Source organism: Poecilia mexicana, unplaced genomic scaffold (assembly GCF_051168715.1).
Source record: "Poecilia mexicana isolate PSO_F unplaced genomic scaffold, ASM5116871v1 scaffold_3, whole genome shotgun sequence".
Lineage (NCBI taxonomy): Eukaryota > Metazoa > Chordata > Actinopteri > Cyprinodontiformes > Poeciliidae > Poecilia > Poecilia mexicana.
This window is the reverse complement of record NW_028263372.1, coordinates 34,118,199-34,142,912: the sequence shown is the minus strand read 5'-3', so window position 1 is coordinate 34,142,912 and position 24,714 is coordinate 34,118,199. Positions and strand designations below refer to the sequence as shown.

Genomic DNA, 24,714 nt, shown 5'->3' with positions numbered 1-24,714 from the left:
GTCTTCAAAGATGCATGCATATTAAGGACTTTGGAAGAGAAAAATGGCCCACAGTACTACAGATACCCCACCAGATAGGACATTTTCCACATGTTGCAAGTGAAATAATCTGCCAATGTAACTAATACTTTGAAAAAAAAAAAAAATCAATATTAAAGCATTATTAACTTAAAACAAGCTAACATATCTTTCTGAAAAGTTACCTGTAAGTTAGTTTTGTCTCATTTCAAGTGTACTAAGATATTTAGACTAAAAGACAAAAAATATTAGGTAGTAATTTGTAATGTTATGTAGTAATATTTTGTGTTTTGCAGTGTATTCCAACATGCTCAATTTAAGACTTCCAACAATGGACACATTTTGGAAGGTTAATTAATTTGAAAATTTGAAAGCAGCCTATATGTGACAAAATGGTCTGAAATTCTTCCACTAAACTAAATTATAACAACTTTAAAATCAATTAAATAATTTTTAAAATACATACATGGATAAATATTTGTATATTTATTTGTCGTTTTAAATACATAACCTTTAAAATGAGTGAGAATCCTTTTCACTGTGGTTTGCAGTAGTTTAAACTTGAAAAGAGTGAATTTTAATTTCATATCATGTCCTACAGAAACAGCCTGGTTGCAAAGTGACTGAAGTGACGGCTGACATACTTCAGCTAAATGTCAGCTTGATAAGAACCGCCACTCACTTTTCCTTCTTCTTCTTCTTCAAACAGAATGAGACATTCAGATATGAGAACAAACATGTTTTCAACTCAGAGCTGAGAGCTGAAATCTGAAACTCAAAAGCATAAATGAAAAATTTGCAGTTAATGAGTCCAAAGGTGTAATTAAAATCTAATTCAGGACAGGAAGTTGCCTCCAGTGGATAAACTGCAGCTGTTTTTTTATTGAAATAGTTGCAGCCGAGTGTCAGAAATCCCCTAGCACGTGATTAAAAACTGATTGGTCACATGAATGAGCTCATGCACTGAGACTGGGAGGCATAAAACTCTTTTTTAAAGGTTTGTTGTTATAAAGCACCAAAATCTCCCACATAGCTCCTCTAACTTTACAATGCAAAAACACAAAAACTAGTTACTAGAGGTAATATCTTGAAATCAGATAAAACTAACTTACAAGTAACTTTTCAGCAAGATATAAGAGCTTGTTTTAAGTCAATAATTTCTTAATATATGGAAAAAAGTATCAGTGTGACAGGCAGATTATTTCACTTATAACATGGAAAAACATTCATGTTACAAGTGAAATAATCTGCCAGTGGAACTAGAAGTTTTTCTGAGATTTGAACGAATTATTTACTTCAAACAAGCTCCTGCCGGTTGCTGAAAAACTACTTGTAAATTATTTTTGTGTTGCTTAAAGTGTACTAAGATATTCACACTGGAAACTAGAGCAAAATTACTTGGTGTGATTGTCTGTTTTTGCTGTATAATTTCTTTCAGAGTCTGTTTTTTTTTTTTTTTTTCAGAAAGTTTAACTGAAGAAAAGCTGTAACTCACGTGTCCGTGCTCTAATTTTGACCTTTCCTCAGCTTGACTCAGACAAAGCCTCCCTTTATTTAATAAGGGGTTTTCACCTTATTATAGGATTAGTTTCTTAAGCAACAGGCAGTAAGCAAATATTTTTTGCTGCCGAGTTGCAGAAAAACCTGCATGGCATAACAACATCATCCGGACAAGAAATTACTCAATCTGGTGTTTCAAGATGAAAACAAACAAAAGAATGAATAATAATAATGTTGCATTTCACATACATATAAAATAAATGGAATCAAATGAAGAACAATCTTTTATTCATTCATCGGTATACACGGAATCAGTTTAAATGATCCATTTATCTCTGAAATTACTGGTAGATGTTAGGGTATCCCTACCCGTTCCCCTTCTCGCATCTGGGGGCGCTGCACCAAGAATCACTGAAGGAAACGACAGGAAAACCAATGAAGAAGACATATAACAAAAACTACCTTCTTCAAAAAAATTTTAACACAAACGGAGTGACATCGGATTTTAGCGGTTGTGGAATTTCTCTTTTTTCTTTGGTGAAAGACCACGAGTCATTTCTCCCGCTAGCGCCGCGCTAGCTTAGCTCGTTTGTTCTGGTTGTATTTACCCAGAATGCCCTGCGCTGTAGTTTCTGTATTTGGAGCGGTTAATGATAAATAGAAATAGTGTATTTGAGTTGTTGCCTTTAAACACAAGTAGAAATCACCCACAAGAGGTTTTAAAACAACAATATCATCTTTTAAAAAAATAATCTTCGCACTTAAATAGAGCTGAAATGATTATTTGTGATCAATCTTGATAAATCGATTGTTAAAATAATAGTCAACTACTTCAGTAATGAATTAATCGTTAACCTAGAGAAGACAGTCGGAAAAGAGGTAATTAGCTGAAACCCCCCGCCAACATATTTAGAGCAGTAAGTAAACCATAACTAAACAAAACAGTTAGATAAAAAAGATAAATATGTTCTTCCCAAAACCTGTTTCAAATTCACTAAAATAATCTTGTATTATTCCATTTTAGGCAATAAAATGTTTATTTTTATTTTAAAAAGGAATTGAATTATTTGTTTTTTTTCTTTTACTGTATTCATAAAATTGTATGAAAAGGTTAAAGTTGGATGAAAATTCTACAAAATGTGTAATTTTTTATTTGATTAGTGATGAGAATAATCAACAGAATAATCGATTACTGAAATAATTGTTATTTTTGAAAGAGGAATAAATAAAAAATACCATCATTATTCTGACATTTAGTAATTTGACATACATTTTTTAATCCCAACCAACCCAAAACAGGAAGAGTTTAGAAATATATAATGGATGTAAATATCTGATGTAAATAAACTGAATTATTTTTAGTTCTCAGCTCCTTTGATGAAAGTTTTATGATTAATTATAAAAACATTAGTTTGTTTGAAAAGTGACAAGTAGTTTTATTGTATTTTCCCAAGTAGAAACTTTTGTCCTAAAGCTAAAATTTGTTATTTTGCACTTTAAAATAATCAGTACTTAGCTAAGTGACTGGTATTTGAGGTATTTCAGAGAAAACAAATGAAAATATTTTTTCTTCTTCTTCTCTGTTTCTGTTAATTTAAATCTTGCTTGTTTTGCCCTCCCTTTCTTCCTGCTGTTAATCTGTTGCATTGATCTCCTAGTCGCACTGGGTTGTATCAGGCGCACAAGCCAAACTTTTCTCAGGCACGTTTCTCACCAGCAGGGTTTGTTCTGAGGGGAAAAAATCTTCGTTTTCCACTCTTCTCCTGTTTGCTTCCAGTCAAACAGCCGAGATGAACCAGAGCAAGCCGGAAGTCGAGCCTTTTCAGTATTCCTACTACGACTACGCCGACTGGTACTCCAACCCAGAGCCGACCAAACCCCCGAAGGAGTGAGGAGGAAAACTTTGAGGCACAGTTAATATTTTCAGACATTTGCTGTTTATAATGTAATCCCCCCTTTTCTCTCAGAGTCATTTTACCTTGTGACCCGACTGCAGATGAGAAATACTTCCACATATGCATCCTGTCAATATCTGTAAGTACATGCAGGAAACATTAATACAAGTTAAGGGGAACTGGACAGAAACTGCTAATTAATGTAAAGCAATTTTATTATATTTGAGCTGATGTAGAGAGGTTTAGCTTTACCCTTTTAACTGGAAATTCAATTAATGATTATTTTAGTTATTGATTAATCTATCATTGTGACGATTAATCGATTAATCAGATAAAACATGGCATATATTTTATTTATGACTTTGCAAAGCAGTATAGAAATACACTTTTAAAAAATTAAAGAATAAAAACATTTTATTGTCTAAAATGTAACAACAGCATTGTTTTAGTGAACGCTTTATCATTTAATAGCAAAGGATGCCTCTAACATGTAAAAAACTCATCCTTTCTGCTTGAATCAACATCAGAACAGTGTAGTACTGATTTGATTGTTATAGTTTGGGTTAAGCAATGAATAATTGGATGTCAAAATTAGTTGATCACAATTAATCTGATTAACTGTTTCAGCCCATATCACATCATTTTGGATGTAAAACTTTAGGATTTTTTTTTTAATCATCTTAAATGCATCATGTATATATTTTGTATATTTTGGCTTAATTGCTAGTCTGATTATGATGTTTTTGCAGCAATTAGTTCTTTTTTATCTGTATCTGTTAGCAATTAATCAATCATTAAATTAGTTGATCGTGATTAATCCGATTAATCCTTTCAGCAGTACTTACAACATTTTGAACATACAACTTTAGGAGTTTGTTTTCCATCTTAAATTCAAATTGTACATGTTTTTTGTATAGTTTTTCTCTTAATTGTTATTATGAGTGTCTTGTTCTTACAGGAATTGGTTTTTGTTTTGAGTCTGTACGCTCCTGTTAACAATTCATCGATCGTTAAATTAGTTGATCACAATTAATCTCACAATCGTTTCAGCCCTGATAGCATTTTTGCTGTAAAACTTTGTGAGTCAAACCTTTTAGTTTATAATGATTCTTGTTCTTTGACTGCATTTGTTTACAAGTGAATCATTTAAAAACTCGGTCAGATAACATTTTGTTCTACAGACCTGACCTTGTTTTTTTCTCAGTAATTGATGTAAACTTCTGCAGAAGGAGTTTTTCTACTCTCCAGACATAATGAGACACTTTGGCCTGAAAAGGTTTTTTTTCTCCAAAGCAAACTTTCTCTTTCAGTCAAGGTTCATTATTTGTCATGCAGCCACAAATTAGTGCATAATCGTGAAGTTGAAGGACAGTGATATGAAATTATGTACAAATAAGAGTCTAAAAAGCAGAGCATACCTTTGTATTAAGCAACCTTTACCCTGTTACAACAAAAACAAATGTTTGCACTACCAGTTACCTTCAGGAATTGCCTAATTGGCTGCTCAGTAAAGGCCTCAGAGGTTTGAGAGAGCAATAATGAGCAAACATCACCGACACCAATAAACACATCAGACAGGAAGACAGTTCTGGAGAAGTTTAAACTAGGATTAGGTTATGAAAGCATTAAATATCTCACAGACATTTGGAGGAAGGTGATCTGGTTGAATGAGACTAGAATTGAAATATTTGATTAAATACAAAATGCTAAAGAGGAAACCTAATACCAAACACAGTTCCGATCCTGAAACATGGAGGAAACTGGGAAATGGATGAAACTCAATAAAAGACACAAGAAAAACCATTAGAGGTTAACAAATATCTTCAAAGATGGGCAAAACGATTGCCTACCCACAGAACAACGAGCCGGATGTTTTCCTCCCTCCTGTTGGTCTGGTAGACTCGGTTCGATATGGGACCAAAGCTGCAACATTTGTTACATTTTCAGCTGCTGCGGTTCTCTTTCTCACTGCACTCAGTGAAATGATTCAATCTAATTTAAAAACCTGTTCCCCCCCTCGCCTGTGGGGGCGCTGCACCAAGAACCACTGAAGAAAAACCTCAGAAAAAGACACGGAACACCATATGCGGAACACAACTTCCTTCTTCACAAAATTTAAACAAAAATGTAGCAGCTTCAAATTAGTGATTGTAGGATTTTTCTTTTGTCTTTGATAAAAACCAAGAGCTATTCCTAATGCTAGCGCAAAGTTGACATGTTTGTTTTGGTTGTATTTACGCACTTCCTGCTTTTGGAGCGGTTCACACCTGCCCATAAAAACGAACTATCGAAGCCAGTTTTCAGATTTTTATTTGGAAATAAATCTCTTTATTTCTGCGCATGACGTGGAATTAAATACAGTTTTTATATCACAATAATGTGGCATGTTTTCCTCTTTGCCTTTAGTTTGTGATGATGCTAATCCTGGCAGCTCTCACCCGGAAAAACAAACTGTGCCAGGGGTTCGCACGAGGTTCATCCAGCATTTTCAGGTGAATATAAGAACATATGGAATAAATTAGCTGTTTTTTAAGGTTAAGATTGTGTAACAGTTCTGTGCATGTTTTTGCTTTAGTCCAGCCAACTTCCTGGACCAGACCCAGCAGAAGGGCCTGGTCATGGCTGTGTTTGGTCTGGTCTTCAGTAAGCTGGCCATGCTGATGATCGCCCCGGATCCGCTGCCCTTCATCAAAGACACGCCGGCAAACATCAAAGGTGTCGTCAGATCAGACAGAAACTACATTTTTCATCATTTAAATCACACAAAGCAGAACTCAATGACATTTTTTTTGCAGAGTACATGAAGATAATTGCCATCTTCTACTATCCGGTCCTGTACTATCCTCTGCTGGTCTGCGGCACGCTGCAGCGCAACGCGAGTTACGTGTTTGGGACGCTGCTGTCCTTTACTCACTTTGGGGTCCTGGTATGGCAGAAGTTTGACTGTCCAAAGACGCCAGAGGTGAAGCAACCCATAATACACAACCCTCATGTTTAGGAGGGTCCTATGCACTGCAAAAATAAAATATTACCAATTAATGTTGGTCTAGTTTCTAGTGAAAATATCTTAGTACACCTACTTTCAGTAGGATATAAGAGCTTGTTTTAATAATAATTCCTCAATATTGATGAAGTTATCGCTCTACTGGCAGATTATTTCACTTATGACAAGAACTGCGTAAAGTGCATTTTGCATCAAACACCACTCTGTTCTACAACAGCATATTGAGGCCATTGTACATAAAAAAGGAAGAGTCACTTTTTGGAAAACACTTGGACATTTTTAGATTATTCTCAGAAATATTCTAAAGAAAAAAAAAAACATCAAAATTTCTAAGTTTTAAAAAAGGAACTTTTTCTACTTTTGAAACTCTAGAAGTTTCTGTGTTTTTTCTCTCACAAATTTCTAAAATTAATTTAAATATTCCTGAGTTCTGTTTTTTTTTTTAGGAAATTTTCAACGTGACAATTTTTTAAAAAAATTCTTACGTTTTTGGCAGAACTTTACTCGTCTTAATTTTTCTTCCCAAATATGCCGTCGTACTGCAGAAGATGATTAGTGCCACTGAAGAAACACTGACATTTTCTCTCAATTCTGACTATTTTCTCAGCATTTTGACTTTAATTTCAGGACACTGATTTTTTATTTCATAAGATTAAATTCCGAATTCTGAGAAAAGAATTCAGACTTTTAAAAAAAATAGTGGCCTTAATCTTTTTCCGTAGCCTTGAGAAGAATTTGTGGTGAATATTTAGTTAGAAATATGTTTGTTTCTTTTAATTTTGCAGATCTATAAGCACTACGCCCTCCTTGCCAGTCTGCCCCAGCTGGCCTGCCTGGCGTATCTCTGTGTTCAGTTTCCTGTGCTGTTTGTGAAAGGACCAAAGACCGACGAGGTGAGGATTCAGATTTATTAGTAATTAAGTTTTTCTTGTAAAGATGAGAAATACAGGATTTTATTTACTATAAATGTGTGAAACCACATCAGTTTGAACACATGTCTGTTAGATCATAGCTGCTGCAAAGTAAGAAGGAAGAATTGCCGCTATATTAAAAAAGAATAAAAATATTGATCAGAAGGGTAAAAACTGATGTCACAACAAACTGGTCTTGCTTGTAGGATCTTGACAGCAGCTACTACACCGACTATGTCAAGTTACTCCTCAAGAAAAAGTCCTCAACCGTTTGGTGAGTGGAGAAAAAACTGAGACTTAGTTTGATGGGTTTAATAAAACATCTGAAGAAAACACAAAAGATCAAATGTTCAGTATTTTGGTTGCATGATGTCCCACTATGTCATAAAGATTTTAAGTTTTCACAGTTTAAAATATATTTTAATAAATAGCTGCACATTTATTTCAGGATAAAAACTTTGTATGTATTTTTGCCTAGTTTCTGCTGCTGCTGATATCTTAGTATACTTGAAAAAAGACAAAACTAACTTACAATTAACTTTTCAGCAGGACTAATAATAATTCCTTAATTCTGGAACAAACATAATAACTTGTAATATTGGAAAAATGTTTTGTTCCACTGGGAGATTATGTCACTTATAGCTGGTAATTTTTCATCAAGATAAAGGAATTATTTACCTAAAACAAGCTCCTGTGTCTTGTTGTACAGTTGTAATTTTTCTTATTACAAATGTAATATATGGAGGACCAAAACTGACATACTTAAAAATAAAAGCAGAAATATATGCTTTTTGTTTTTTCTTTTTTTCATACAAAAATTGTTTCTCCTTTTCCTTATACATACATTTGTGCTTATATAAGGAATCTATAAAATAGATTAGAGGTATTAATATCCAAAATAACAAAAATAAATGCATTTCTGCTTTTATTTTTAATTATGTCAGCATTGGTCCTCCATACTGTGATATTTGCATTAGAAACTAGACCAAAAATACTTGGTGAGATCAGTGAAATTACTAAATGTTAATAATGTACAGCAGCTCCTCAGAAACAGACAAACCGTCACTGGTGGAGAGAATACTGGAGGTGCCAAAGAGTTACATTTATTTACCTGAAAAAGGTGAGATTATTCACACTGATACAGATATTTTATTTAACACCATAAACTTTAAGATCCAATAATAATTTTCTGTTTTACCTCCAGTGTTCCAGTTCCCAGTGAAGCTGGCTGTGTTGTCCTTTGTTACCTGCGTGGCCATCTATCACGTACGCCTCTATGATTTAACCTTTCTGCCCGTTTAGTTGGTGAACATATGAGGAAGTGTTTGTGTTTTTCTCTTCATAGACTGCACTGCTGTTGGTTGTCTTGGTGGTTCCAACTCTACACATCGTCCGCGCAGGAATAGATGAAAACATCGCCTTCCTGTTGCTGGGATTTGGGATTATTCTGTCCGACGACAGGATGGAGGTCGTCAGAATCGTGACTTTCTACACCTGGTTGCTGGAAGGTTGGCGGAGAAAATTATTATTATTATTATGTTGTATTTTCAAAAAACTTCTAAGTCTAGCTTTTTAAAACAAGAGTTTTGTTTTGTGTCTCTTTGTGACAGTGTGCTACCTCTGTGCCATGACGCTGTCTTGTTTGGTCAGTCTCGTAATGCTAATGAGGTCCATGGTTCTTCACAGGTAGAAAAATATTTCTCTTTGGAAACATTTTCAGCTCATAACATGCCATAGTTTCATATCTGAATGTTATTCATCTTTAACTTAATCTCAGATCGAACCTGAAAGGACTGTATAAAGGAGACGCGTATAAGAACTACAACACCCAGAAGACCATCAGTCCGTCCAGATCTGGAGTTTTCTGCTGGATGGGTTTAACCGGATATCAAGCTGCGATCGTTTGCCTCGGTGATTATTAAATATTATCAAATAAATTAGGAAAACAGAACATATTTGAACTAATTGAAGCATAATTCTGGCACATAATCCGTTTAACCTTAAACAACAACATGTCAATAATAAACAATGTCCTCAAGCTGAAATTAATGTAGGAAATATAAATATATATTATTTAATTCATGTTGGTTTATTTACTTTATCTGTTTACCTTTTCCTAGACACTCTAGACTTCTTTTTATGGTTTTATGCTAATGTTATTGTACACTTCTACTAGTGGTATTAGCATCAATGCTAGCAATGTTAGCTTCCTTAACTTGCATCTGTTAATGTTATAGCTGTACTTTGAATTAAATTATTTCACATCTAGTAAATAAAATCATGTTTATATGTATGTATTCTGTTCTTCAACATAAACAAAGTGCAGCTGCATTGCTAGCAACCACCTTTGCTTAGTTCTGCAGTTTTATACAATTTATTTAGATTATTAATGGCTTTCTATGAAAATGAGTTCTACTCCTTCACAACTGTGTCCAACTGCAGTTTATTTAAAATATATCACCACTATGCATTTATTCAATCTCTCTCTTCCTTCCTTGTAAATATTTATAAAATAAAAGTGACATATTGCAATGTGTTTCTGAAAATTGAAGTTGATTTTAATTTCTGTCGTGTTGGCAGGAATGGCTATCCAGACCCTGGTGTTTTTCATCTGCTTCTTATTTCTGGTGTTTTTAATCATCATCCCTGTTTTTTATGGCCGCAACATTATCGTTTTTGAAGTTGCTGGGAAATCATGGTGAGTGTGCATCACTAAGATCTTTCCATTTTAAACTGGATCAGAAGATAAATTTACTGATACATTTTTCATTCTGGTGATTTTTCAGGCCGGTTTGGGTGACAGTCATTCTGGTGACAGTGCTTCAACATGTGACTGCTCAGTTTTTCTTTGTTAAAAAGGATTCTGGTACTAGAGATTTAAAAAACAGGTTTGTTTGCTGGGTTCTGCTTAATGCATGTATAGTTATTATAAAGATTTAGAAACAATTTATTAAGTTAACAAAACAATCTGCAAATCATAGCAAACATATTGAATTTTTCAATAAACTTTATGAAATTAAGCCTTTAATTTTGTAATAATGTTAAAAAAACAAGACAAGTTTTTTTGTACACATTAAGACTCATATTATGAGATTTACTTAGAAATAATGCATTATTTGCAAAGAAAAAAGCAGTCAATACAATATTATGTAAAAAATAAACATCTAAAAGCTGATAAGCTTCTAAAAGATAATATTGGTTATTATAAGAAAACCTTATAATTATAAATAGCATTTATTCAAATATATGTTTTAAAGTGCTAAACCTGGGAGAGCATTTAGATATTTAATAAACTGTCTGAAAATGGCGCCTTGAGGAATCTCACTCGGGTTTGTTTTCTCTCAAAATTATTAATTTAGTCCAATTTTTCCACCTATTTTAGAATTTCATTAATTCAAAAATATGTTATTTTCTCAAGAGGACTCAAAATAATTTTGCAGTTTTAGCAAAAAAATAAATAAATAAAACTTTTGCCAAATTTCTGCAAAACGTTTGGCAAAAATTCTGCCAATTTTCTCAGCAAGATTCAAAACAATGTTGCACAATTAGCAAAATATTCAGCAAAATTTTTGCCACCTATTTTTGAATTTCCTCAAATCAAAACTAACTGGTACCAATTTTCTCAGCAGGATTTCAGAGAATGAATAAAAAAACCTATATACCAATTAATTGAAAAAATAAATAAATGTTTTGGTGAATTTCAGAGAGAGCCTCTTCCTCCTGACCTACCTGCTGTTTGTGGTGAACGTCGTTGTGGGTCTGATTGTCGGTATTTGGAGAATTGTGATAACGGCCTTGTTCAACATCGTCCACTTCGGTCGGATTGACATCAGTCTCCTCCATCGCACCGCAGAGTCCTACGATCCAGGTAGACACATTCAAACTCTAATATTTGGATTTTTTTAAAGCTTTGATCTGGAGGTTTTTGTTTTTTTTGACGCCACCCAGCCTACAGATACTACACCCAGTTCCTGAAGGTGGAGGTGAGTCAGTCCCACCCGGTGCTGAAGGCGTTCTGCGGACTCCTGCTGGACATGATGGTTGAGGTCGGCAGAGGACAGAAAACACGAGACGCAGAAGAAGGTAGGAAGACGCTGAGCTACAAACGACTAATGGAAGATTTGGAAAATCTGGATTTTTTCCCACCGATTCTCTCCTTGGATTTTTGTTGTTCAGAGTGACATCATCATACCTAAGGCAGCCATCTTGTTTGACAAACATTATTTACAGTTTCTATTTATTTAGGAATCAGGTTAACTTTAACTTTCAAACTATAATTTTTAATTTTTTATATTATAATATTTCAATAAATCAGTCATTATAATATGAGACCACAATCATTTTACGGTAAAATCAAAACAAAGTGAGAATAAAAGTCACACTATCAGGAGAATGAAGTAATAATTTTATAAAAACTCCTTCACAACAAAATCTATATTTCTTTTTATTTGGGAACTAAATATTTAGTTACAAAATAAATATTTAATTTGGAGCTAAAGTTATACTTCATAAAGTTATGAAGTAAAATGTTATGAAGTTATACTACATAAAATTAAGTATAAGTTTATTTTATGTAGTTAAACTTCATAAGATGAAGGTACAACTTTATTTTATGAAATTAGAATTGTGTCTATTTCGAAAGAACCACTTGCACTGATCTCAGTAACTAGAAGCTTTTTTCCTATTGAAACGACTTTCTTGTAATTTAAAAATATTCTTCTGTTAAAATTACATCTTTATTCTGCTAATCAAAACTATTATATGTTTTGATAAATGTTTTTTATTAAAAAAACATTTAGTTTTTAGCTTGCATTTTTGTGATTGTATAATTTTTTTGCAGTATTTTTCTGTTGGATTGGTGTTTGTGTGTTTTGGATTTTCTGTTATTCATGTGTTTTTGCAGCGTTTGGCCGTTTGCCACCATAGTTGCCTATTAAATTTGCACAATGAACTAAATGAGGAGCTATTTTGCACTAATGTCCCAGAGAAAAAGTCTATAAAGTTTTGACCTGTACGTCAAAACGTTTTGACCTGACCAGCTCCCCCTTGGTGCTTTCAGGAGCCCCTGAGAACCGACCCAACAAGGCGGCCAGCGGTCAGAGGATTCGCACTCGCTGGCAGCTGCTGTACACGCTGGTGAACAACCCGTCCCTGCTGGGCTCCAGGAAACACTTCCAGACCCTGCAGACGTCCGAGAGCGTCCCGAACGGCACGCCCAACCGCAGCTCCAAGAAGGAGGCGGAAAAGGCGGAAGCCGAGGCCGCCCCATCCTCTGAGGGCGCGTCGAGTCAAGATGAAACTGAATGAGAGCGCTAGCATGTGCAACAGTTTGCAAAGTTACACAGTAAAAAATGAACAGCAAGAGTTTGGTTTATTTAACCTGTCATGAAGAAAAAAGTTTGGCTGGGATCATTTTCCGGTATATTTTCACCAAGTTAGACATTTTACTGATATCAGAGTTCAAAATTAAACATTTAATTCACTAAATTAAATGTTTAGTTATCAAATAAATATTTAATTTAGAGCTCAATTTAATATTTAGTTCTTAAACTAAATATTTATTTTCCAACAAAACATTACATTTCCAAACTAAAGATTTAATTTTCAAACTAAAATAAATATTTAATTTGAAGCTAAATATTTTACTTACAAGCAAAATATTTAGTTCACAAATAAATATTTATTTTTCTAACTTAGTATTTAGTTTCTAACTCAATAAAAATATTTATTTCCTGTACTAAACATTTAATTTGGAACTAAATATTTAATTTGAATGTTTAGCAAACAATAATAATATATAATATTCCAAACTAAATATTTAGATTGTTAATTAAATATTTAGTTAGGAGCTTTGACATTTATAAATGCATGAATGTCATAGTGAAAATATGAATATGAACATATTTTCTCCTCTGACAGGTTAAATAAGCCAAGTAAACTTTTCACTGTGAAACGTTACAAACGACACCCCATACAACAGAGTCTGCAGTTTCCCCCAATTAAAATAAATTGCAATGCACTGAATGGAGAGCTAGACATTGGTTATAAAATCAGCTTTGTTACACAGGAATTAATGAGGAACAAGTTTTGGGCTAACTGCCTTTATTTTATACAAATTCCCTTACTCATTCTGTCTGGTCCTCGTTGTAAGATGTTATCAGTGCAATCACCATGCTATAGTCACTGTATCTGCTGTAAAAACTGTTTTAGGCTCTAAACTTTACGTAACAGGAACCAGGGCCTCCTACTAATGTTGCTTTGACATCACGTGCCTGATTTTCGCCCGGACCTATTTAGATGTAACACACCAACGTACTGAAGTTTGTGCGTTCATAAAACAAAGTAAGTGTTGTTTTAAAGTTTATTTTAGTGCTAAATACGTATTGTGTTGTCTGTGAGTCGAACCACTGATAGTTATGATTGTTGACTTGACTGTACAAAAGCCAATTAGCATAATGTTGCTAACGCTAACGTTCGTGTTTTGGCCGTTGGCATCGTTTGTATATTACATTGGTGCAGTACTGCTGAATAAATACGGCAAATTCTGTGTTTTTGTTTATTGATTATCTGAAAGCGATAATTCACACAAAAAGTTTCTTTGTATATTTTCTGTTTACAGACCACAAACGTGTGAGATATCCTCACTTTTGTTCAGAAAAAGAAATAAATGAAATTGGTTATTGTGAAAATCCTACACTCTAATAGGACTTAACATTATCATGTTAATTTCTACAGAATATTATACAGTGGTAATAATATGTTTTTTAGATTTAGGAAGTGTTTTATACAAGCTTACCTCGTGTGTCTGTCAGTAAACTCATACAGAGTTAATAAGTGTGGATTTAATATTCACAGATGTGTCAACAAACTCTGGCTCGTTTGCCTAGAAAGTCCGATTTGTTCGTAACTGAACTCAAATGTGAACCTATGTCAGGTCGAAACGAACCGAATGCAAACGTTAACGCCAAACGGACCGGAGGTCGCTCTAAAAGCAGGAAGCAGACGATGGCGCAAGGCATTTTGGGTAAATGGAACAAAACAAATACGCTTGCAGGAGAAGTGGTCTTTTACCAAGGACAAAAGAGAAATTCAACATCCCCTAAACTCTGACGCCTCTCCATTTTTATTGACATTTGTGAAGAAGGAATGTGCATTCTAAAAAGAAAGTAAGTGTTTAAAGTTTATTTTACTGCAAAATACGTCTTACTAGTAAAAGATGAGGAGTTGCTGAGGTAAATAGGTTTGTTTGGTTTGACTCAGTGCTGTGTGAAAGCGAACTACACCATCGGAAAATGTAACATTTTGCCCCAATTGAATTGCGTTTAAAGTGAAGACATCATTAACCTCAAAGTTACCTGGATCTGGTTTCTCTCTCCTCCTGCCACTCCTTTGGCTAGAAGAGAGCATCAATCAGGTTTGAACTCTGTGAAGTTGAAACAGGGAGAGAGAATTGGCTGCAATGCTGAGGCAGTTTCTTGTTTTCCCCCTGGAGACAGTTGAGGACCTTTGTTCTGGAAACGGCACGTAATCGTGGCAAGGCAGTGAATCCACATCTGCCAGTCATTTAAAATGTCAGCACATTTAAATGTGACCTGCTATGCTTCCTTGAACAGGTTATTGGTCTGTGGTCTATACAAAACATGTTCTTTACAATTTCTCCACAGAATCATTCTTAGGTAATGAGATTTTAGTCAGAATGAGCTGTTTTAGGGACTCTTGTCACTTTATATACAAATAAGCTGTTTAACTCAACATTTACAATTCTACAACCGTATATCTTTGAAAAGCAAAAGTAGAGCCTCCTACCCAACCAACAAGATGCAGCAAGTTGTGTGTTTTGTTGTAAGTCAACAGTCTAAACATGCTGGAGCTCAGCTCGGGTTGCTAGGTAATTGAGCTGGACGTGGTTGATGTTGCTAGGTAACTGGGCTGAACGTGGCTTAGGTTACTAGGTAACGGTACAGCAGGAGGTTTTTGAAACGGCCCATTTTCCAAATGCCAAAAAAAATGTCTGGTTGTTTTTCTTTCTTTCTTTTTCAAGTGCTTGGGTTGTTTTTAGAAGCAGCAGAGACCACAATGGAAGTACAAAAACGTGCAACATGTGAATTCTGCAAACAGACAAATGAATAACAGCAAGCTGAAGCTGAAATTTATCTTCAGCTGGATCACGTTTTGTGCCTCTAACTGCTCTGAGAGGCTAGTTTTTAACTCCATATTGATGTTCACCACAGTCAGGCTGACGGTGCTAATCAATATTAGCATCTGTGTCAGCAGAGAGAGGTCGATCGCAGGCTAACGGCTTACAACAGCTGGACTCTCATTAGTGCTCTGATGATTTGCAGACTATCAAGATTTTTTTTTAATTTGACCATCTTTGTTTGCCTCTGAACTAAAATCATTCAAATTCTGTTTTGTTTGTTAAACTAAAGAATTATTTTCATCTTTCTTACGTTCAAATTTCACAAAATAGCCCACAGATATATAAAGTTTCGTCTTTATATAGTTTATTCTCCAGCATTTGCAGAAAAAACAGCCACACATTTCAATAAAAACAGTTGAACAACTATTAGTTATCCCACTTTTTACATTTTATTGAGGCACATGGAGGGTTAAATGGGAATTTATGAAAACAGACAACTTCCTTTATCACTTGGGTTAAACAGACAAGAGGCACAGAAATAAAGTTGAATTTTGAGTGGAAAACATTGAAGACAGGCAGCATGCAGGGCCTCTAAAACAGCAGCCCACTGGGGAAGCACCCAGAACACATAATTAGATAATACTGAAGTGTTTGTACACATTTCTACCAACAGCAAGTTTACAGTTATTTTGTTTATTTTCACAGAACATCCTGACATTAAAACAGGACAAAGAGATTACCTTTAAAGCAGCAGAATTTAGGTTTCTGAGATTTGGCTCCATCCCTAATGAGACAAAAATCACAACAGTAAATTACATGTTTTTCACATTTAGCTGTTTTTTTAAGTGTTATAATTTACTCTAAGACCAAAACATTTTTCACTTTTTCCATCCTCACCCCAGAGAGCTGATTACTAGTTTCACTTGTTACACAGGTAAAATCTTGTTATAAGAGAAATAATATTAAGGAATTATTTATGTAGAAAAAGCTCTTATGTTTGGTGAAAAGTACATTATAAGTTTATTTTGTCTTATTTCAATTTCACTAAGATATCTGCAGCAGAAACTAGACCAAAAATAATTGGTAAGATTTTGTGTTTTTGCAGTTTTACTCATATTTAGTTAAGATTTTGTGACAGAACAACATAAAATGGAGCATAATTCTAAAACTAAATATTTAAAAATATGTTAATTTATTTTTAGTCTCTTTACTCTGATACCTTATTAAATGTTGTGTAACCCACAGCAAAATACCATATATAAGAAAAACAACACATCACATAGAATACTCTGAACACACCGTAGAACATGGCAGTGGCAGCATCATGCTTTGAGGATGTTTTCCGTCAGCATATGAGGCTGTCCAACCAGAGAACGACGAGAGGACAACAATCAAAGCAATAGCGAGATGGTTTAGATAAAGGCATTTGGATGTATCAGAGTGGCCTAGTCAAAGTAGAGAACCAATAGAGCAAAAATATGATGAAAAAGACCTTGTATAAGGCGCTGACTTAGGAAGGCTGATATTGTATGCATGCTGTATATTTTTATTTGAGAGAAAGAGAAAAAAAAAATTCTTCCAATCCACATTTCCTTACTGGTCAGTCTATCTCCTAAAAACCCATTAAACGACATTTTAATATTATTAATACTTTTGCAAATTTAATTATTGAAAAGAAGAATTTTCAGTCCCTTCCCTCTCAGAATAAATATTATGTTGTTTTGTGCAAAGAGAGTACAAAACATGTACAAATTTTGTTTATAAAGACATTACATTTAAAGAGACAGTGTTTTTTTTTTCATGATATACATAAAAACACAGAATGTTTTTAAAAGAACAGAAAATGAGGGAGATTTTCAGTGTTTCTACAGACAACAGTGAAATTATCTCTAAAGCTGTTTGTTGAGTCTTTGTTGATATTCTGGCTGCATCATTTCTCATCAGACATGAAAGCGGCTTCAGCATTTCAGTCAAATCAATTATAAAAAGACAGACATTGACTGCTTTGATTCTGTGGTGCAACATTTATCTTGAAAATCATACAGCTTGTTTATTTTGGTCTAGGAATGCAAATTTTTAAATAATGAGTTCCAGATGGCCGACCGGCTAAATTTTTCATAATATGGTGAACTTAAAAAAAAAGAAGCACATCGCTATATTTGAACTATTTTTGTATCAGCTGTGTTAAATACTGACTGAATAAATAGAAAATTGTGGTTCTCTTACAGCAGTGTTTCTCAACCCTGGTCCTCACCGGCCCCCTGTCCTGCATGTTTTAGGTGTTTCCCTTCTACCACACCTGAATTGTATCTCTGGGCTTCTGCAGTACTTGATGATCATGCAGTCATTTGAATCAGCTGTTCTGGAATAGAGGCACATCTAAAACATGCATTGCAAGGGGGCGCTGAGGGCCAGGGTTGAGAAACACTCTCTTACAGTATTAAACTTAGACAACCCTCAACATTAACCATGCTTATTGGCATCATGGTTTTTTCTATCATGTTGCAATTTTTCTGCATTATTCCCTCACGTTTATGTCATCAGATCCTCCTCGCCTTCGTAGCAAATCGGTTGATGCTGCTCCGTCATCAGCAGAATCAACTCTATTGTTGAGTGTTTATATTTCAAAACAGAACCGCATAACGGACTCTACTTGGACCGTTTCTCTTTCCCGTTCTGGGATACCTTCGCGGCCATCTTTATTCAAACTACAACACTGACAAAAGGTTTAATCGGACTTATTAGTTAATCGATTGAAACAAATTTGATTCTAATAACCCATTTATCAACCATTTGCATCCCAGGTTTGGGCCCATTTTCACTCAGAAGTTTGGGTCTAGCTTGAGTTCTGCTACAGACATCAGCAGCTTTGGTTCTGCTTTAAAGCAAATCTACCTTCATCCATGTCAGATCAATGTGAAGGAGAGTAGAACTTCTTTGGGGCTTAAAATAAACCAAACCAATGAGAAATAAGACTGATTTGGGTCAGAACATGTTTGCAGATTAGTCATCGGGATATCTGTAGTTGCTGGTAATATTGACGGCTTCGGCCCCCAAAGGCAGCCTGTCGCTGTACTCGGATCCCATCTCACAGTCGTCTACGTTTCCCTTGCAAGTGAAAGACTCGGTGACGATGCTTTCCTCTGTGTCTGCCTCCTTCTCCCCATCGTCTACGCTCTCCGTCTCCACTTCATACTCGTTTATCTTCCTCTGAGACTCTCTGACGGGAGCGTGCATGCTCAGGTTCAGGTTCCTCTCCAGGTGGTACTGGTCTTTGGCCTTCAGGATCAGACGGTAGGTCTTACTGCGGTACTTGTAGACCAGGTGGAAGCACGTTGCGCCAAGCAGAGGCACAGTGGACACAGTGAGCAGGCAGATGCTGACGGAGATGATGATGAGGAGGTTCGGTACCCTCCGTCTGGTGGCAAACAGCACCTGGACTTCACAGTCCTCCCCTCTGTAGGTCAGACACAGGGAGTAGTTTGTGCCGGGTTGTAAGCCACTGAACATGTAGGTGTTGACGCCTTCCTTGATCTGTGACCACTGAAGAGCGGAGTGTTTGCTGTCGGTAGCAATGCAAAGATATATACCGCTTGATTGGAAGTTTTCCAGGACATCCGGAAAGCCGGAGTTTTCCTCACTGTCACTCTGGAAGCTCTTGGCTTGGCTGGGGCTCCTGTTTTGGGGTATAAGTAGAGGATTGAGTCGCACCATTGCCTCTGTTTCTGACACCCCAAGTGCAATGACACCAAAGTCAAAGGTGTACTGCTTTACATCGTCCAGGCTTGCGTTCAGGATGTGGCTGGAGATGTTCTTTGTGTTTGCAGTTAAGCCACATTTGCTTGAACGAATCAGGTATCTTGTTGTGTCTTCATAAAATTTAGGATTGATGTGAGAAGTTGGAGGGATTGTAGGGTCTTTTCTTTCTAAATCTGGACGATTTAGAGAACCAAAGACTGATTTTCTCTTGGTTTGTGGGTGAACTGTTGGGTTGGTGTGAGTGGAAGTGAGCACTGTGGTCATCACTTTGATTGGTGTTGGTTTTGGACTTGCAATCACCTTAACAGACACTGAATCTTCAGCTCTGCCAAACGCATTTGTTGCAGAGCAGCTGTAGTCCCCATCATCCTCTTGTCTCAGGCTTGAAATGAGAAGCGTGCCATTGTTAAACACTTTTAAGGAGTCAGAGCCTTCATTAGATTCTGCAGAGTCATCCTCAGTGACAGACAGAACCACCTCATGTTTTTGGCCTTTGCTGGAAATATTCCACACCACCAGAGGTCTTGGGTTTCCGTTGAACTCACAGGTCAAAATTAATTCAGAGTTCTCATGGAAAACCATGTTGATAACGTGCGGTTCAGTCAGTATTGTGACATTTGGGCTTGTACACTTGGACTCTGGCAGTTTTGAAATGACTTCACCTTTAAGTTCCTTGGGAGATGCGCAAGTAATCAAGCGTTGATCCGAAACTGAGACGATGGTTGTGGAGATCCAGTCTCTGAGCCAGTCCAAGGTGCAGGTGCACACAAAAGGATTGTTAAAAATCTGCAAATGCGACAAAGACACCAAGCTGTCAAACGTCCCCTCAGCTATGGTCGCGAACCTGTTGTTGTTAAGTCTGAGTGACCTCAGGTTTTTGAGGTTGGCAAAGGCGTCTCTGGGCAGGTGGGCCAACTCGTTGTGGTTCATCTTCAGCATCTCCAGAGCCGTCAGGTTCAGCAAATCCCCCCAGGGGAAGTCCGCCATCTTATTGTGGCTAATGTCAAAGTTACGAAGATGAACCAAAGGTACGAGGCTCCCTTCCTCGATGGAGGAGATGTCATTGCGGGCCATCCACAGGGAGGTCACCTGGGTGACGTTATCGAAGCTGCCGAGTGGTATCATGGCGATCAGATTGGCGGAGAGACTCACGGTAGTCACATTGGGAGGCAAACCCTCCGGGACTTTGGCTAAGTCTCTGTAGGAGCATTCAGCATAGTGGCGCCCGTATTTATCTGAGCAGGTACAAGACTCAGGGCAGCAGAGGATGGACGAGAGGAATGTGATGATCCACAGAGCAAAGCGGAGGATGTCTGCTGCTGCCATTTCTGCTCCTGTAAATCAGCAGAGAATAATTGAGACTGATTCATCATTCCCCAGTAAGAGACATCTGACTGGAATAAAAGGTGAGGTAGTACAAGTTAAAGGAATAAGGCATAATAAACTTCTATGGATAAGAAATATTAAAAATAAAACATGTTCATTACATTTTTTGCACAAAATCACTCTTAGATAATTAGACTTTAGTCTGGTCAGTTTTAATGCTTTGTTTTAGGGTGTCCTGTCGCTTTAAGTCCCCATAAACAGCTGTTGGCCACGCTCCCGAACTCAACGTTTACACTCGCATGTGAAAATGGCTGCAAACAGAATCATACAACTGTACATCTTGGAAAAGTAGAAGTAGAGCTTCCTGCACAACCAACGAGAATGCAGCAAGTGGTTTCTGAATGGTTAATCAAAAGCAAAAACAAAGAGGTGGAGGAGAAGGGGTGGAGCAAACCTGAGACTGCAGATTGGTTCATACCACTACTCATCATCAAGAGGGAAATAGGATTTTCTTCTGTTGGCTTCAGTTAAGTTTTTGTGTCTTCTCCCCTTTGTGTCTCCTATGTGGCCTGATCAGCCAGTATTTAAGGTTCCCCCTTGTCTCATGAAGACAGGTCTGTTTGTTTGAGTCAGTCTGAGTTGAATTCTGTTACTTTGACCTCTTTTATGGGCCCAACTTTGTCATTTTTCATTATTTACCCAAGGTTTTGTTTTGGGTTAAATAAAAAGCAATTCTTTTTTAATTTAAACCTGTGCGTTGCTCTCTTTTGACTACTCAGTCCATCACAGTCAGGAAACAGGGAACACAGCAGGCGGGATTAAATACACAGGAGATAATCAGGGGAAACAAGAGGCATCTGGAATAGATCAGGGGATAGACAACACAATAGAGGAACTACATTAACTAGAAAACACAAAAATACACACAGCAAGGCCTTTTTTAATTTGTGATAGAAATAGCAATACGTAAGAAATGCAGGGTGCAGATTCTATTTAATCAAATTATTTAAAGCGAAAACAAAATCTTAAGTATATTTGCTCTAGTTGTGCAAATATCTCAGTCCACTTGAAATAAGACAAAACCAACTAAGAAGCAACTTTTCAGCAAAATATATTAGTTTTTTAAAGTTAATAATTCCTTAATATTAAAAAAGTTCTAGTTCCACTGGAAGATTATTTTACTTTTAACTAGACATTTTCCCATGTTATAAATTAAATTATCTGCCGGTGGAACTAGAACGTTTTCATGAATACTAAGGAATTATTTACTTTAAATTAGCTCTTATATTTTATGGATAAGTTATTTCTAAAATATTTGCACTAGAAACTAGACAAGAATTACTTTGTAAGATTTTGTATTTCTGCAGTGAATGCTCACATGATGTCTTACTGCAACCATTCAGCTTCTCATAGAGAAAATAAACCTGGTTTGTTTTTGTAAATATCCAGATTTCTACAGTGCAACGTGAAAATATTTTATATTTTTACACACCATAAAACAGATTTTAGATGAGCAACTTTGCCTGGTTTTAAAACGTTTTTCACTTGAGAAGTCCATGAAGTTTTTTGTTTTTTTTTATCTCTGATCTCACTGAACCAGAAATAAATTTGCACATTAATGGGTCCCAGTTAAACGCAGCGAGGCGTCTGGTTTTTAAAGTGCGCAGCAGCTTCTGTCCTTGGTGCTGAAAGGCAGGAGGAGGTCTGGTCTGATTCTGACCCAAATATAACAACAACCTACATAAATCAGACGCCACAAAGTTCATCTGAAGGCAGAATAAATAAAAGAACTGCGTCAGAGCTGAGAGCAGCTTACCTGTGTTTGTGTTTTTTTAATTCTGCAGAATAATCCAGAGCGTGTGAGTCAGTGTTTGCTGTCAGACTCCAGAAAGCTCAGCTCCTGCGTCAGTTTGTCCGCTGGCATGTTGGAAAAAGCCCCAGTTCGCTGCAGAGGGAGAACGCCGTCTGCGAACATCTGTGTCATTCTGAAGCATCTTCCTCCCTCCTCCTCCTCCTCCTCTGTCTGCTCTGGAACCACGTCAACGAGTCCCCAAACAAATATTTTAAAGGGGAACCGACCTGTAATTTTCTCAAAAATGGAGAGGGAGGTGAGTCATAGCCTAATCTATAATGGAAAGCATAATAAGTGGAATAGTTTAGCCTCAGTGGTTTAGGATAAAAAAATGAAGTACGACAGTAAAGTATGAAGTTTCTGAAATAGCTGCAGAAATGGATCCCACTTTATGATAAGGCTCCCATGATAATTCAACTCTAAATACCTTATAAATCATTAGAAATATTAAGAGTGAAGAGATAAAATCTACTGTAAGCCAAATTTATTCACCTACATATTTTACCTGGAGTTGTGATGACTTGTAAGCACAATAAGCATTGCTTAGAATATAGTTTTCCTCTCACCCTTAATTAATGCACAGTAAACAGTTATTAATGATTTGTGAAGTGTTTATAGATGAATTGATCTATAAATTATTTAACGGCCATCTATAAGGGGAGCCTTATTGATGGCTCTCCTGAAATATTGCAAATAAAGTTTAACTCTAACTGACTGATGCCTTTATGAAGCGGTGCAACTGGTGTGAATTTTACATAAAGAACAGACATTTTATTGTTTCAATGGGTAACAGAAATCAGATACGAGGTGCCCCAAGGCTCAACCCTGGGACTCCTCTTATTTAATATTAGATATTAGCTCATAACAAGAAATAAGATTAGCTACCATAACTACACAGATGATACGCAGCTCTATGTTATCATCAGGTGACTCTGAACATATCTATGCATTGATCTAAACCTGCCGCAATATATCAATTATGATAAATTAAAACAAACTTAATCACAAAAATCAGCTACATGCCTTTCATTTGTAATCTTTTATATGCAATGACACAAAAAAGAGTATGCAAAACCAAAAAATTTTTTGGACCTGAAAATACACTAAAAAACAGATTTTGCATATTGGATGAAATCTATTTTATGCCAAATAATTAAAATCAAGCCAAAATGTTGCTAAATAACATTTTCTAATAATAAATGCACCTGTAAATAAGCAAACAGTTCATAATTTTGAGTTAAATGTAAAAAGTAGCTTTACATTTTTACATTTAAATTTTACAAGAGAAAGGTTGGCTGATCATAAACAGCTGATTAGTTCACGTTTTGTGGTCCAGTAGGAAGAAAGGAGCAAAGATTTTAACAATATTCATGTAACATATATATAAATGGCTCAAATTGCAGAATTTGATTTATGTGATTTTAAATTCTTAACAGTCTTCGAATTATTAATTGTTCATCAGATTTCTCAGTTTTTGTGCTCAGGAAATTTGTTATTAACGATATGATTTGGAATAAGAAGAAATTACAGATTTTAATGTTTCCTTTGGAAACATTAAAATAAATCTGAGAAGATAAATTAACCGTTTCTGCTGCAAAAAGACAGAAATTAACAGTAAAAACTCTCAAAATAAGCAGAAAAACTATGTAAGCTGTAATGATGCCGATTGTCCAGCAGATGGCGCTGCAGCTCTTCAGTGTTGAAGGTCTTCACATCATTTCCACATTTTGCTCCTGATGCAGCAAATAAATTTAAAAGACAAACATTTGATCATAATTGATATGTTGTAAGATGTCTTCCCTTCACAGATTAATCCCACCAATCTTTACTGGAGTTTGTGTCAGAATAATCCGTGTTTCACTAAGAAATATTCAGATTTATTTTTATTAACGGACATTTTGGGATCAATTTACTCCTCGCTGATTTCACTGAGTGAAATTAACACGCATGTTTTTTTCACTGAAGGAAACGACACAGAAACCTCCAAAGACATAAATGCAACTTTAGAAAACAGAGAAAAAAACTGAAAATTTATGAGCTTGAAAAGTCAGAAACTTGTTAGAAAAACTCAACATTTTTATAGAAAAAACGTACAAATTTCTGAGTTTGAAAAATTAAAAATAGAAAATGTTTTATTTAATCTGAACTTTTCTAGAAAGAATTGTAAATTTATTGAGTTTTAAAACAAAAAATGTGCTAGAAAAGAAGCAGAATTTTTTAGATTAATCCCAGAATTTTCCAGAAAAAAACTTGCAAATTTTTGAGTTTCAAAAATCGTAAAATTTGCTGTATAAAACTGAGAAATTTTT

At 35.7% G+C, this 24,714-nt stretch overlaps 1 protein-coding gene and 1 pseudogene across 1 annotated transcript; one reads left to right on the top strand and one right to left on the bottom strand.

Moving 5' to 3' along the window:
• The first annotated feature begins 3,289 nt into the window (after nt 1-3,289).
• Nucleotides 3,290-12,897, top strand: LOC106924051 (receptor for retinol uptake stra6-like). The gene is made up of 17 exons (XM_014997543.2): nt 3,290-3,406; nt 3,486-3,552; nt 5,820-5,905; nt 5,989-6,128; nt 6,209-6,375; nt 7,203-7,310; nt 7,535-7,602; nt 8,366-8,448; nt 8,533-8,594; nt 8,674-8,836; nt 8,939-9,014; nt 9,106-9,239; nt 9,909-10,026; nt 10,115-10,216; nt 11,033-11,196; nt 11,277-11,411; nt 12,388-12,897. The coding sequence occupies exons 1-17, from the start codon at nt 3,309-3,311 to the stop codon at nt 12,633-12,635; spliced, it is 2,019 nt and encodes a 672-aa protein (XP_014853029.1). The 5' UTR covers nt 3,290-3,308; the 3' UTR covers nt 12,636-12,897.
• Nucleotides 12,898-18,398: 5,501 nt separating this feature from the next.
• LOC106924050 (immunoglobulin superfamily containing leucine-rich repeat protein 2 pseudogene) lies at nt 18,399-20,559 on the bottom strand (annotated as a pseudogene).
• Between the last annotated feature and the right edge of the window lie 4,155 nt (nt 20,560-24,714).

Excerpts from the sequence above, each read along its gene's own strand:
- LOC106924051 (XM_014997543.2), top strand. The coding sequence starts at position 3,309 with ATGAACCAGAGCAAGCCGGAAGTCGAGCCTTTTCAGTATTCCTACTAC. Across the intron at positions 3,407-3,485 it reads CCGACCAAACCCCCGAAGGA|AGTCATTTTACCTTGTGACC; the intron begins GTGAGGAGGAAA and ends CTTTTCTCTCAG. Across the intron at positions 9,240-9,908 it reads AGCTGCGATCGTTTGCCTCG|GAATGGCTATCCAGACCCTG; the intron begins GTGATTATTAAA and ends TCGTGTTGGCAG.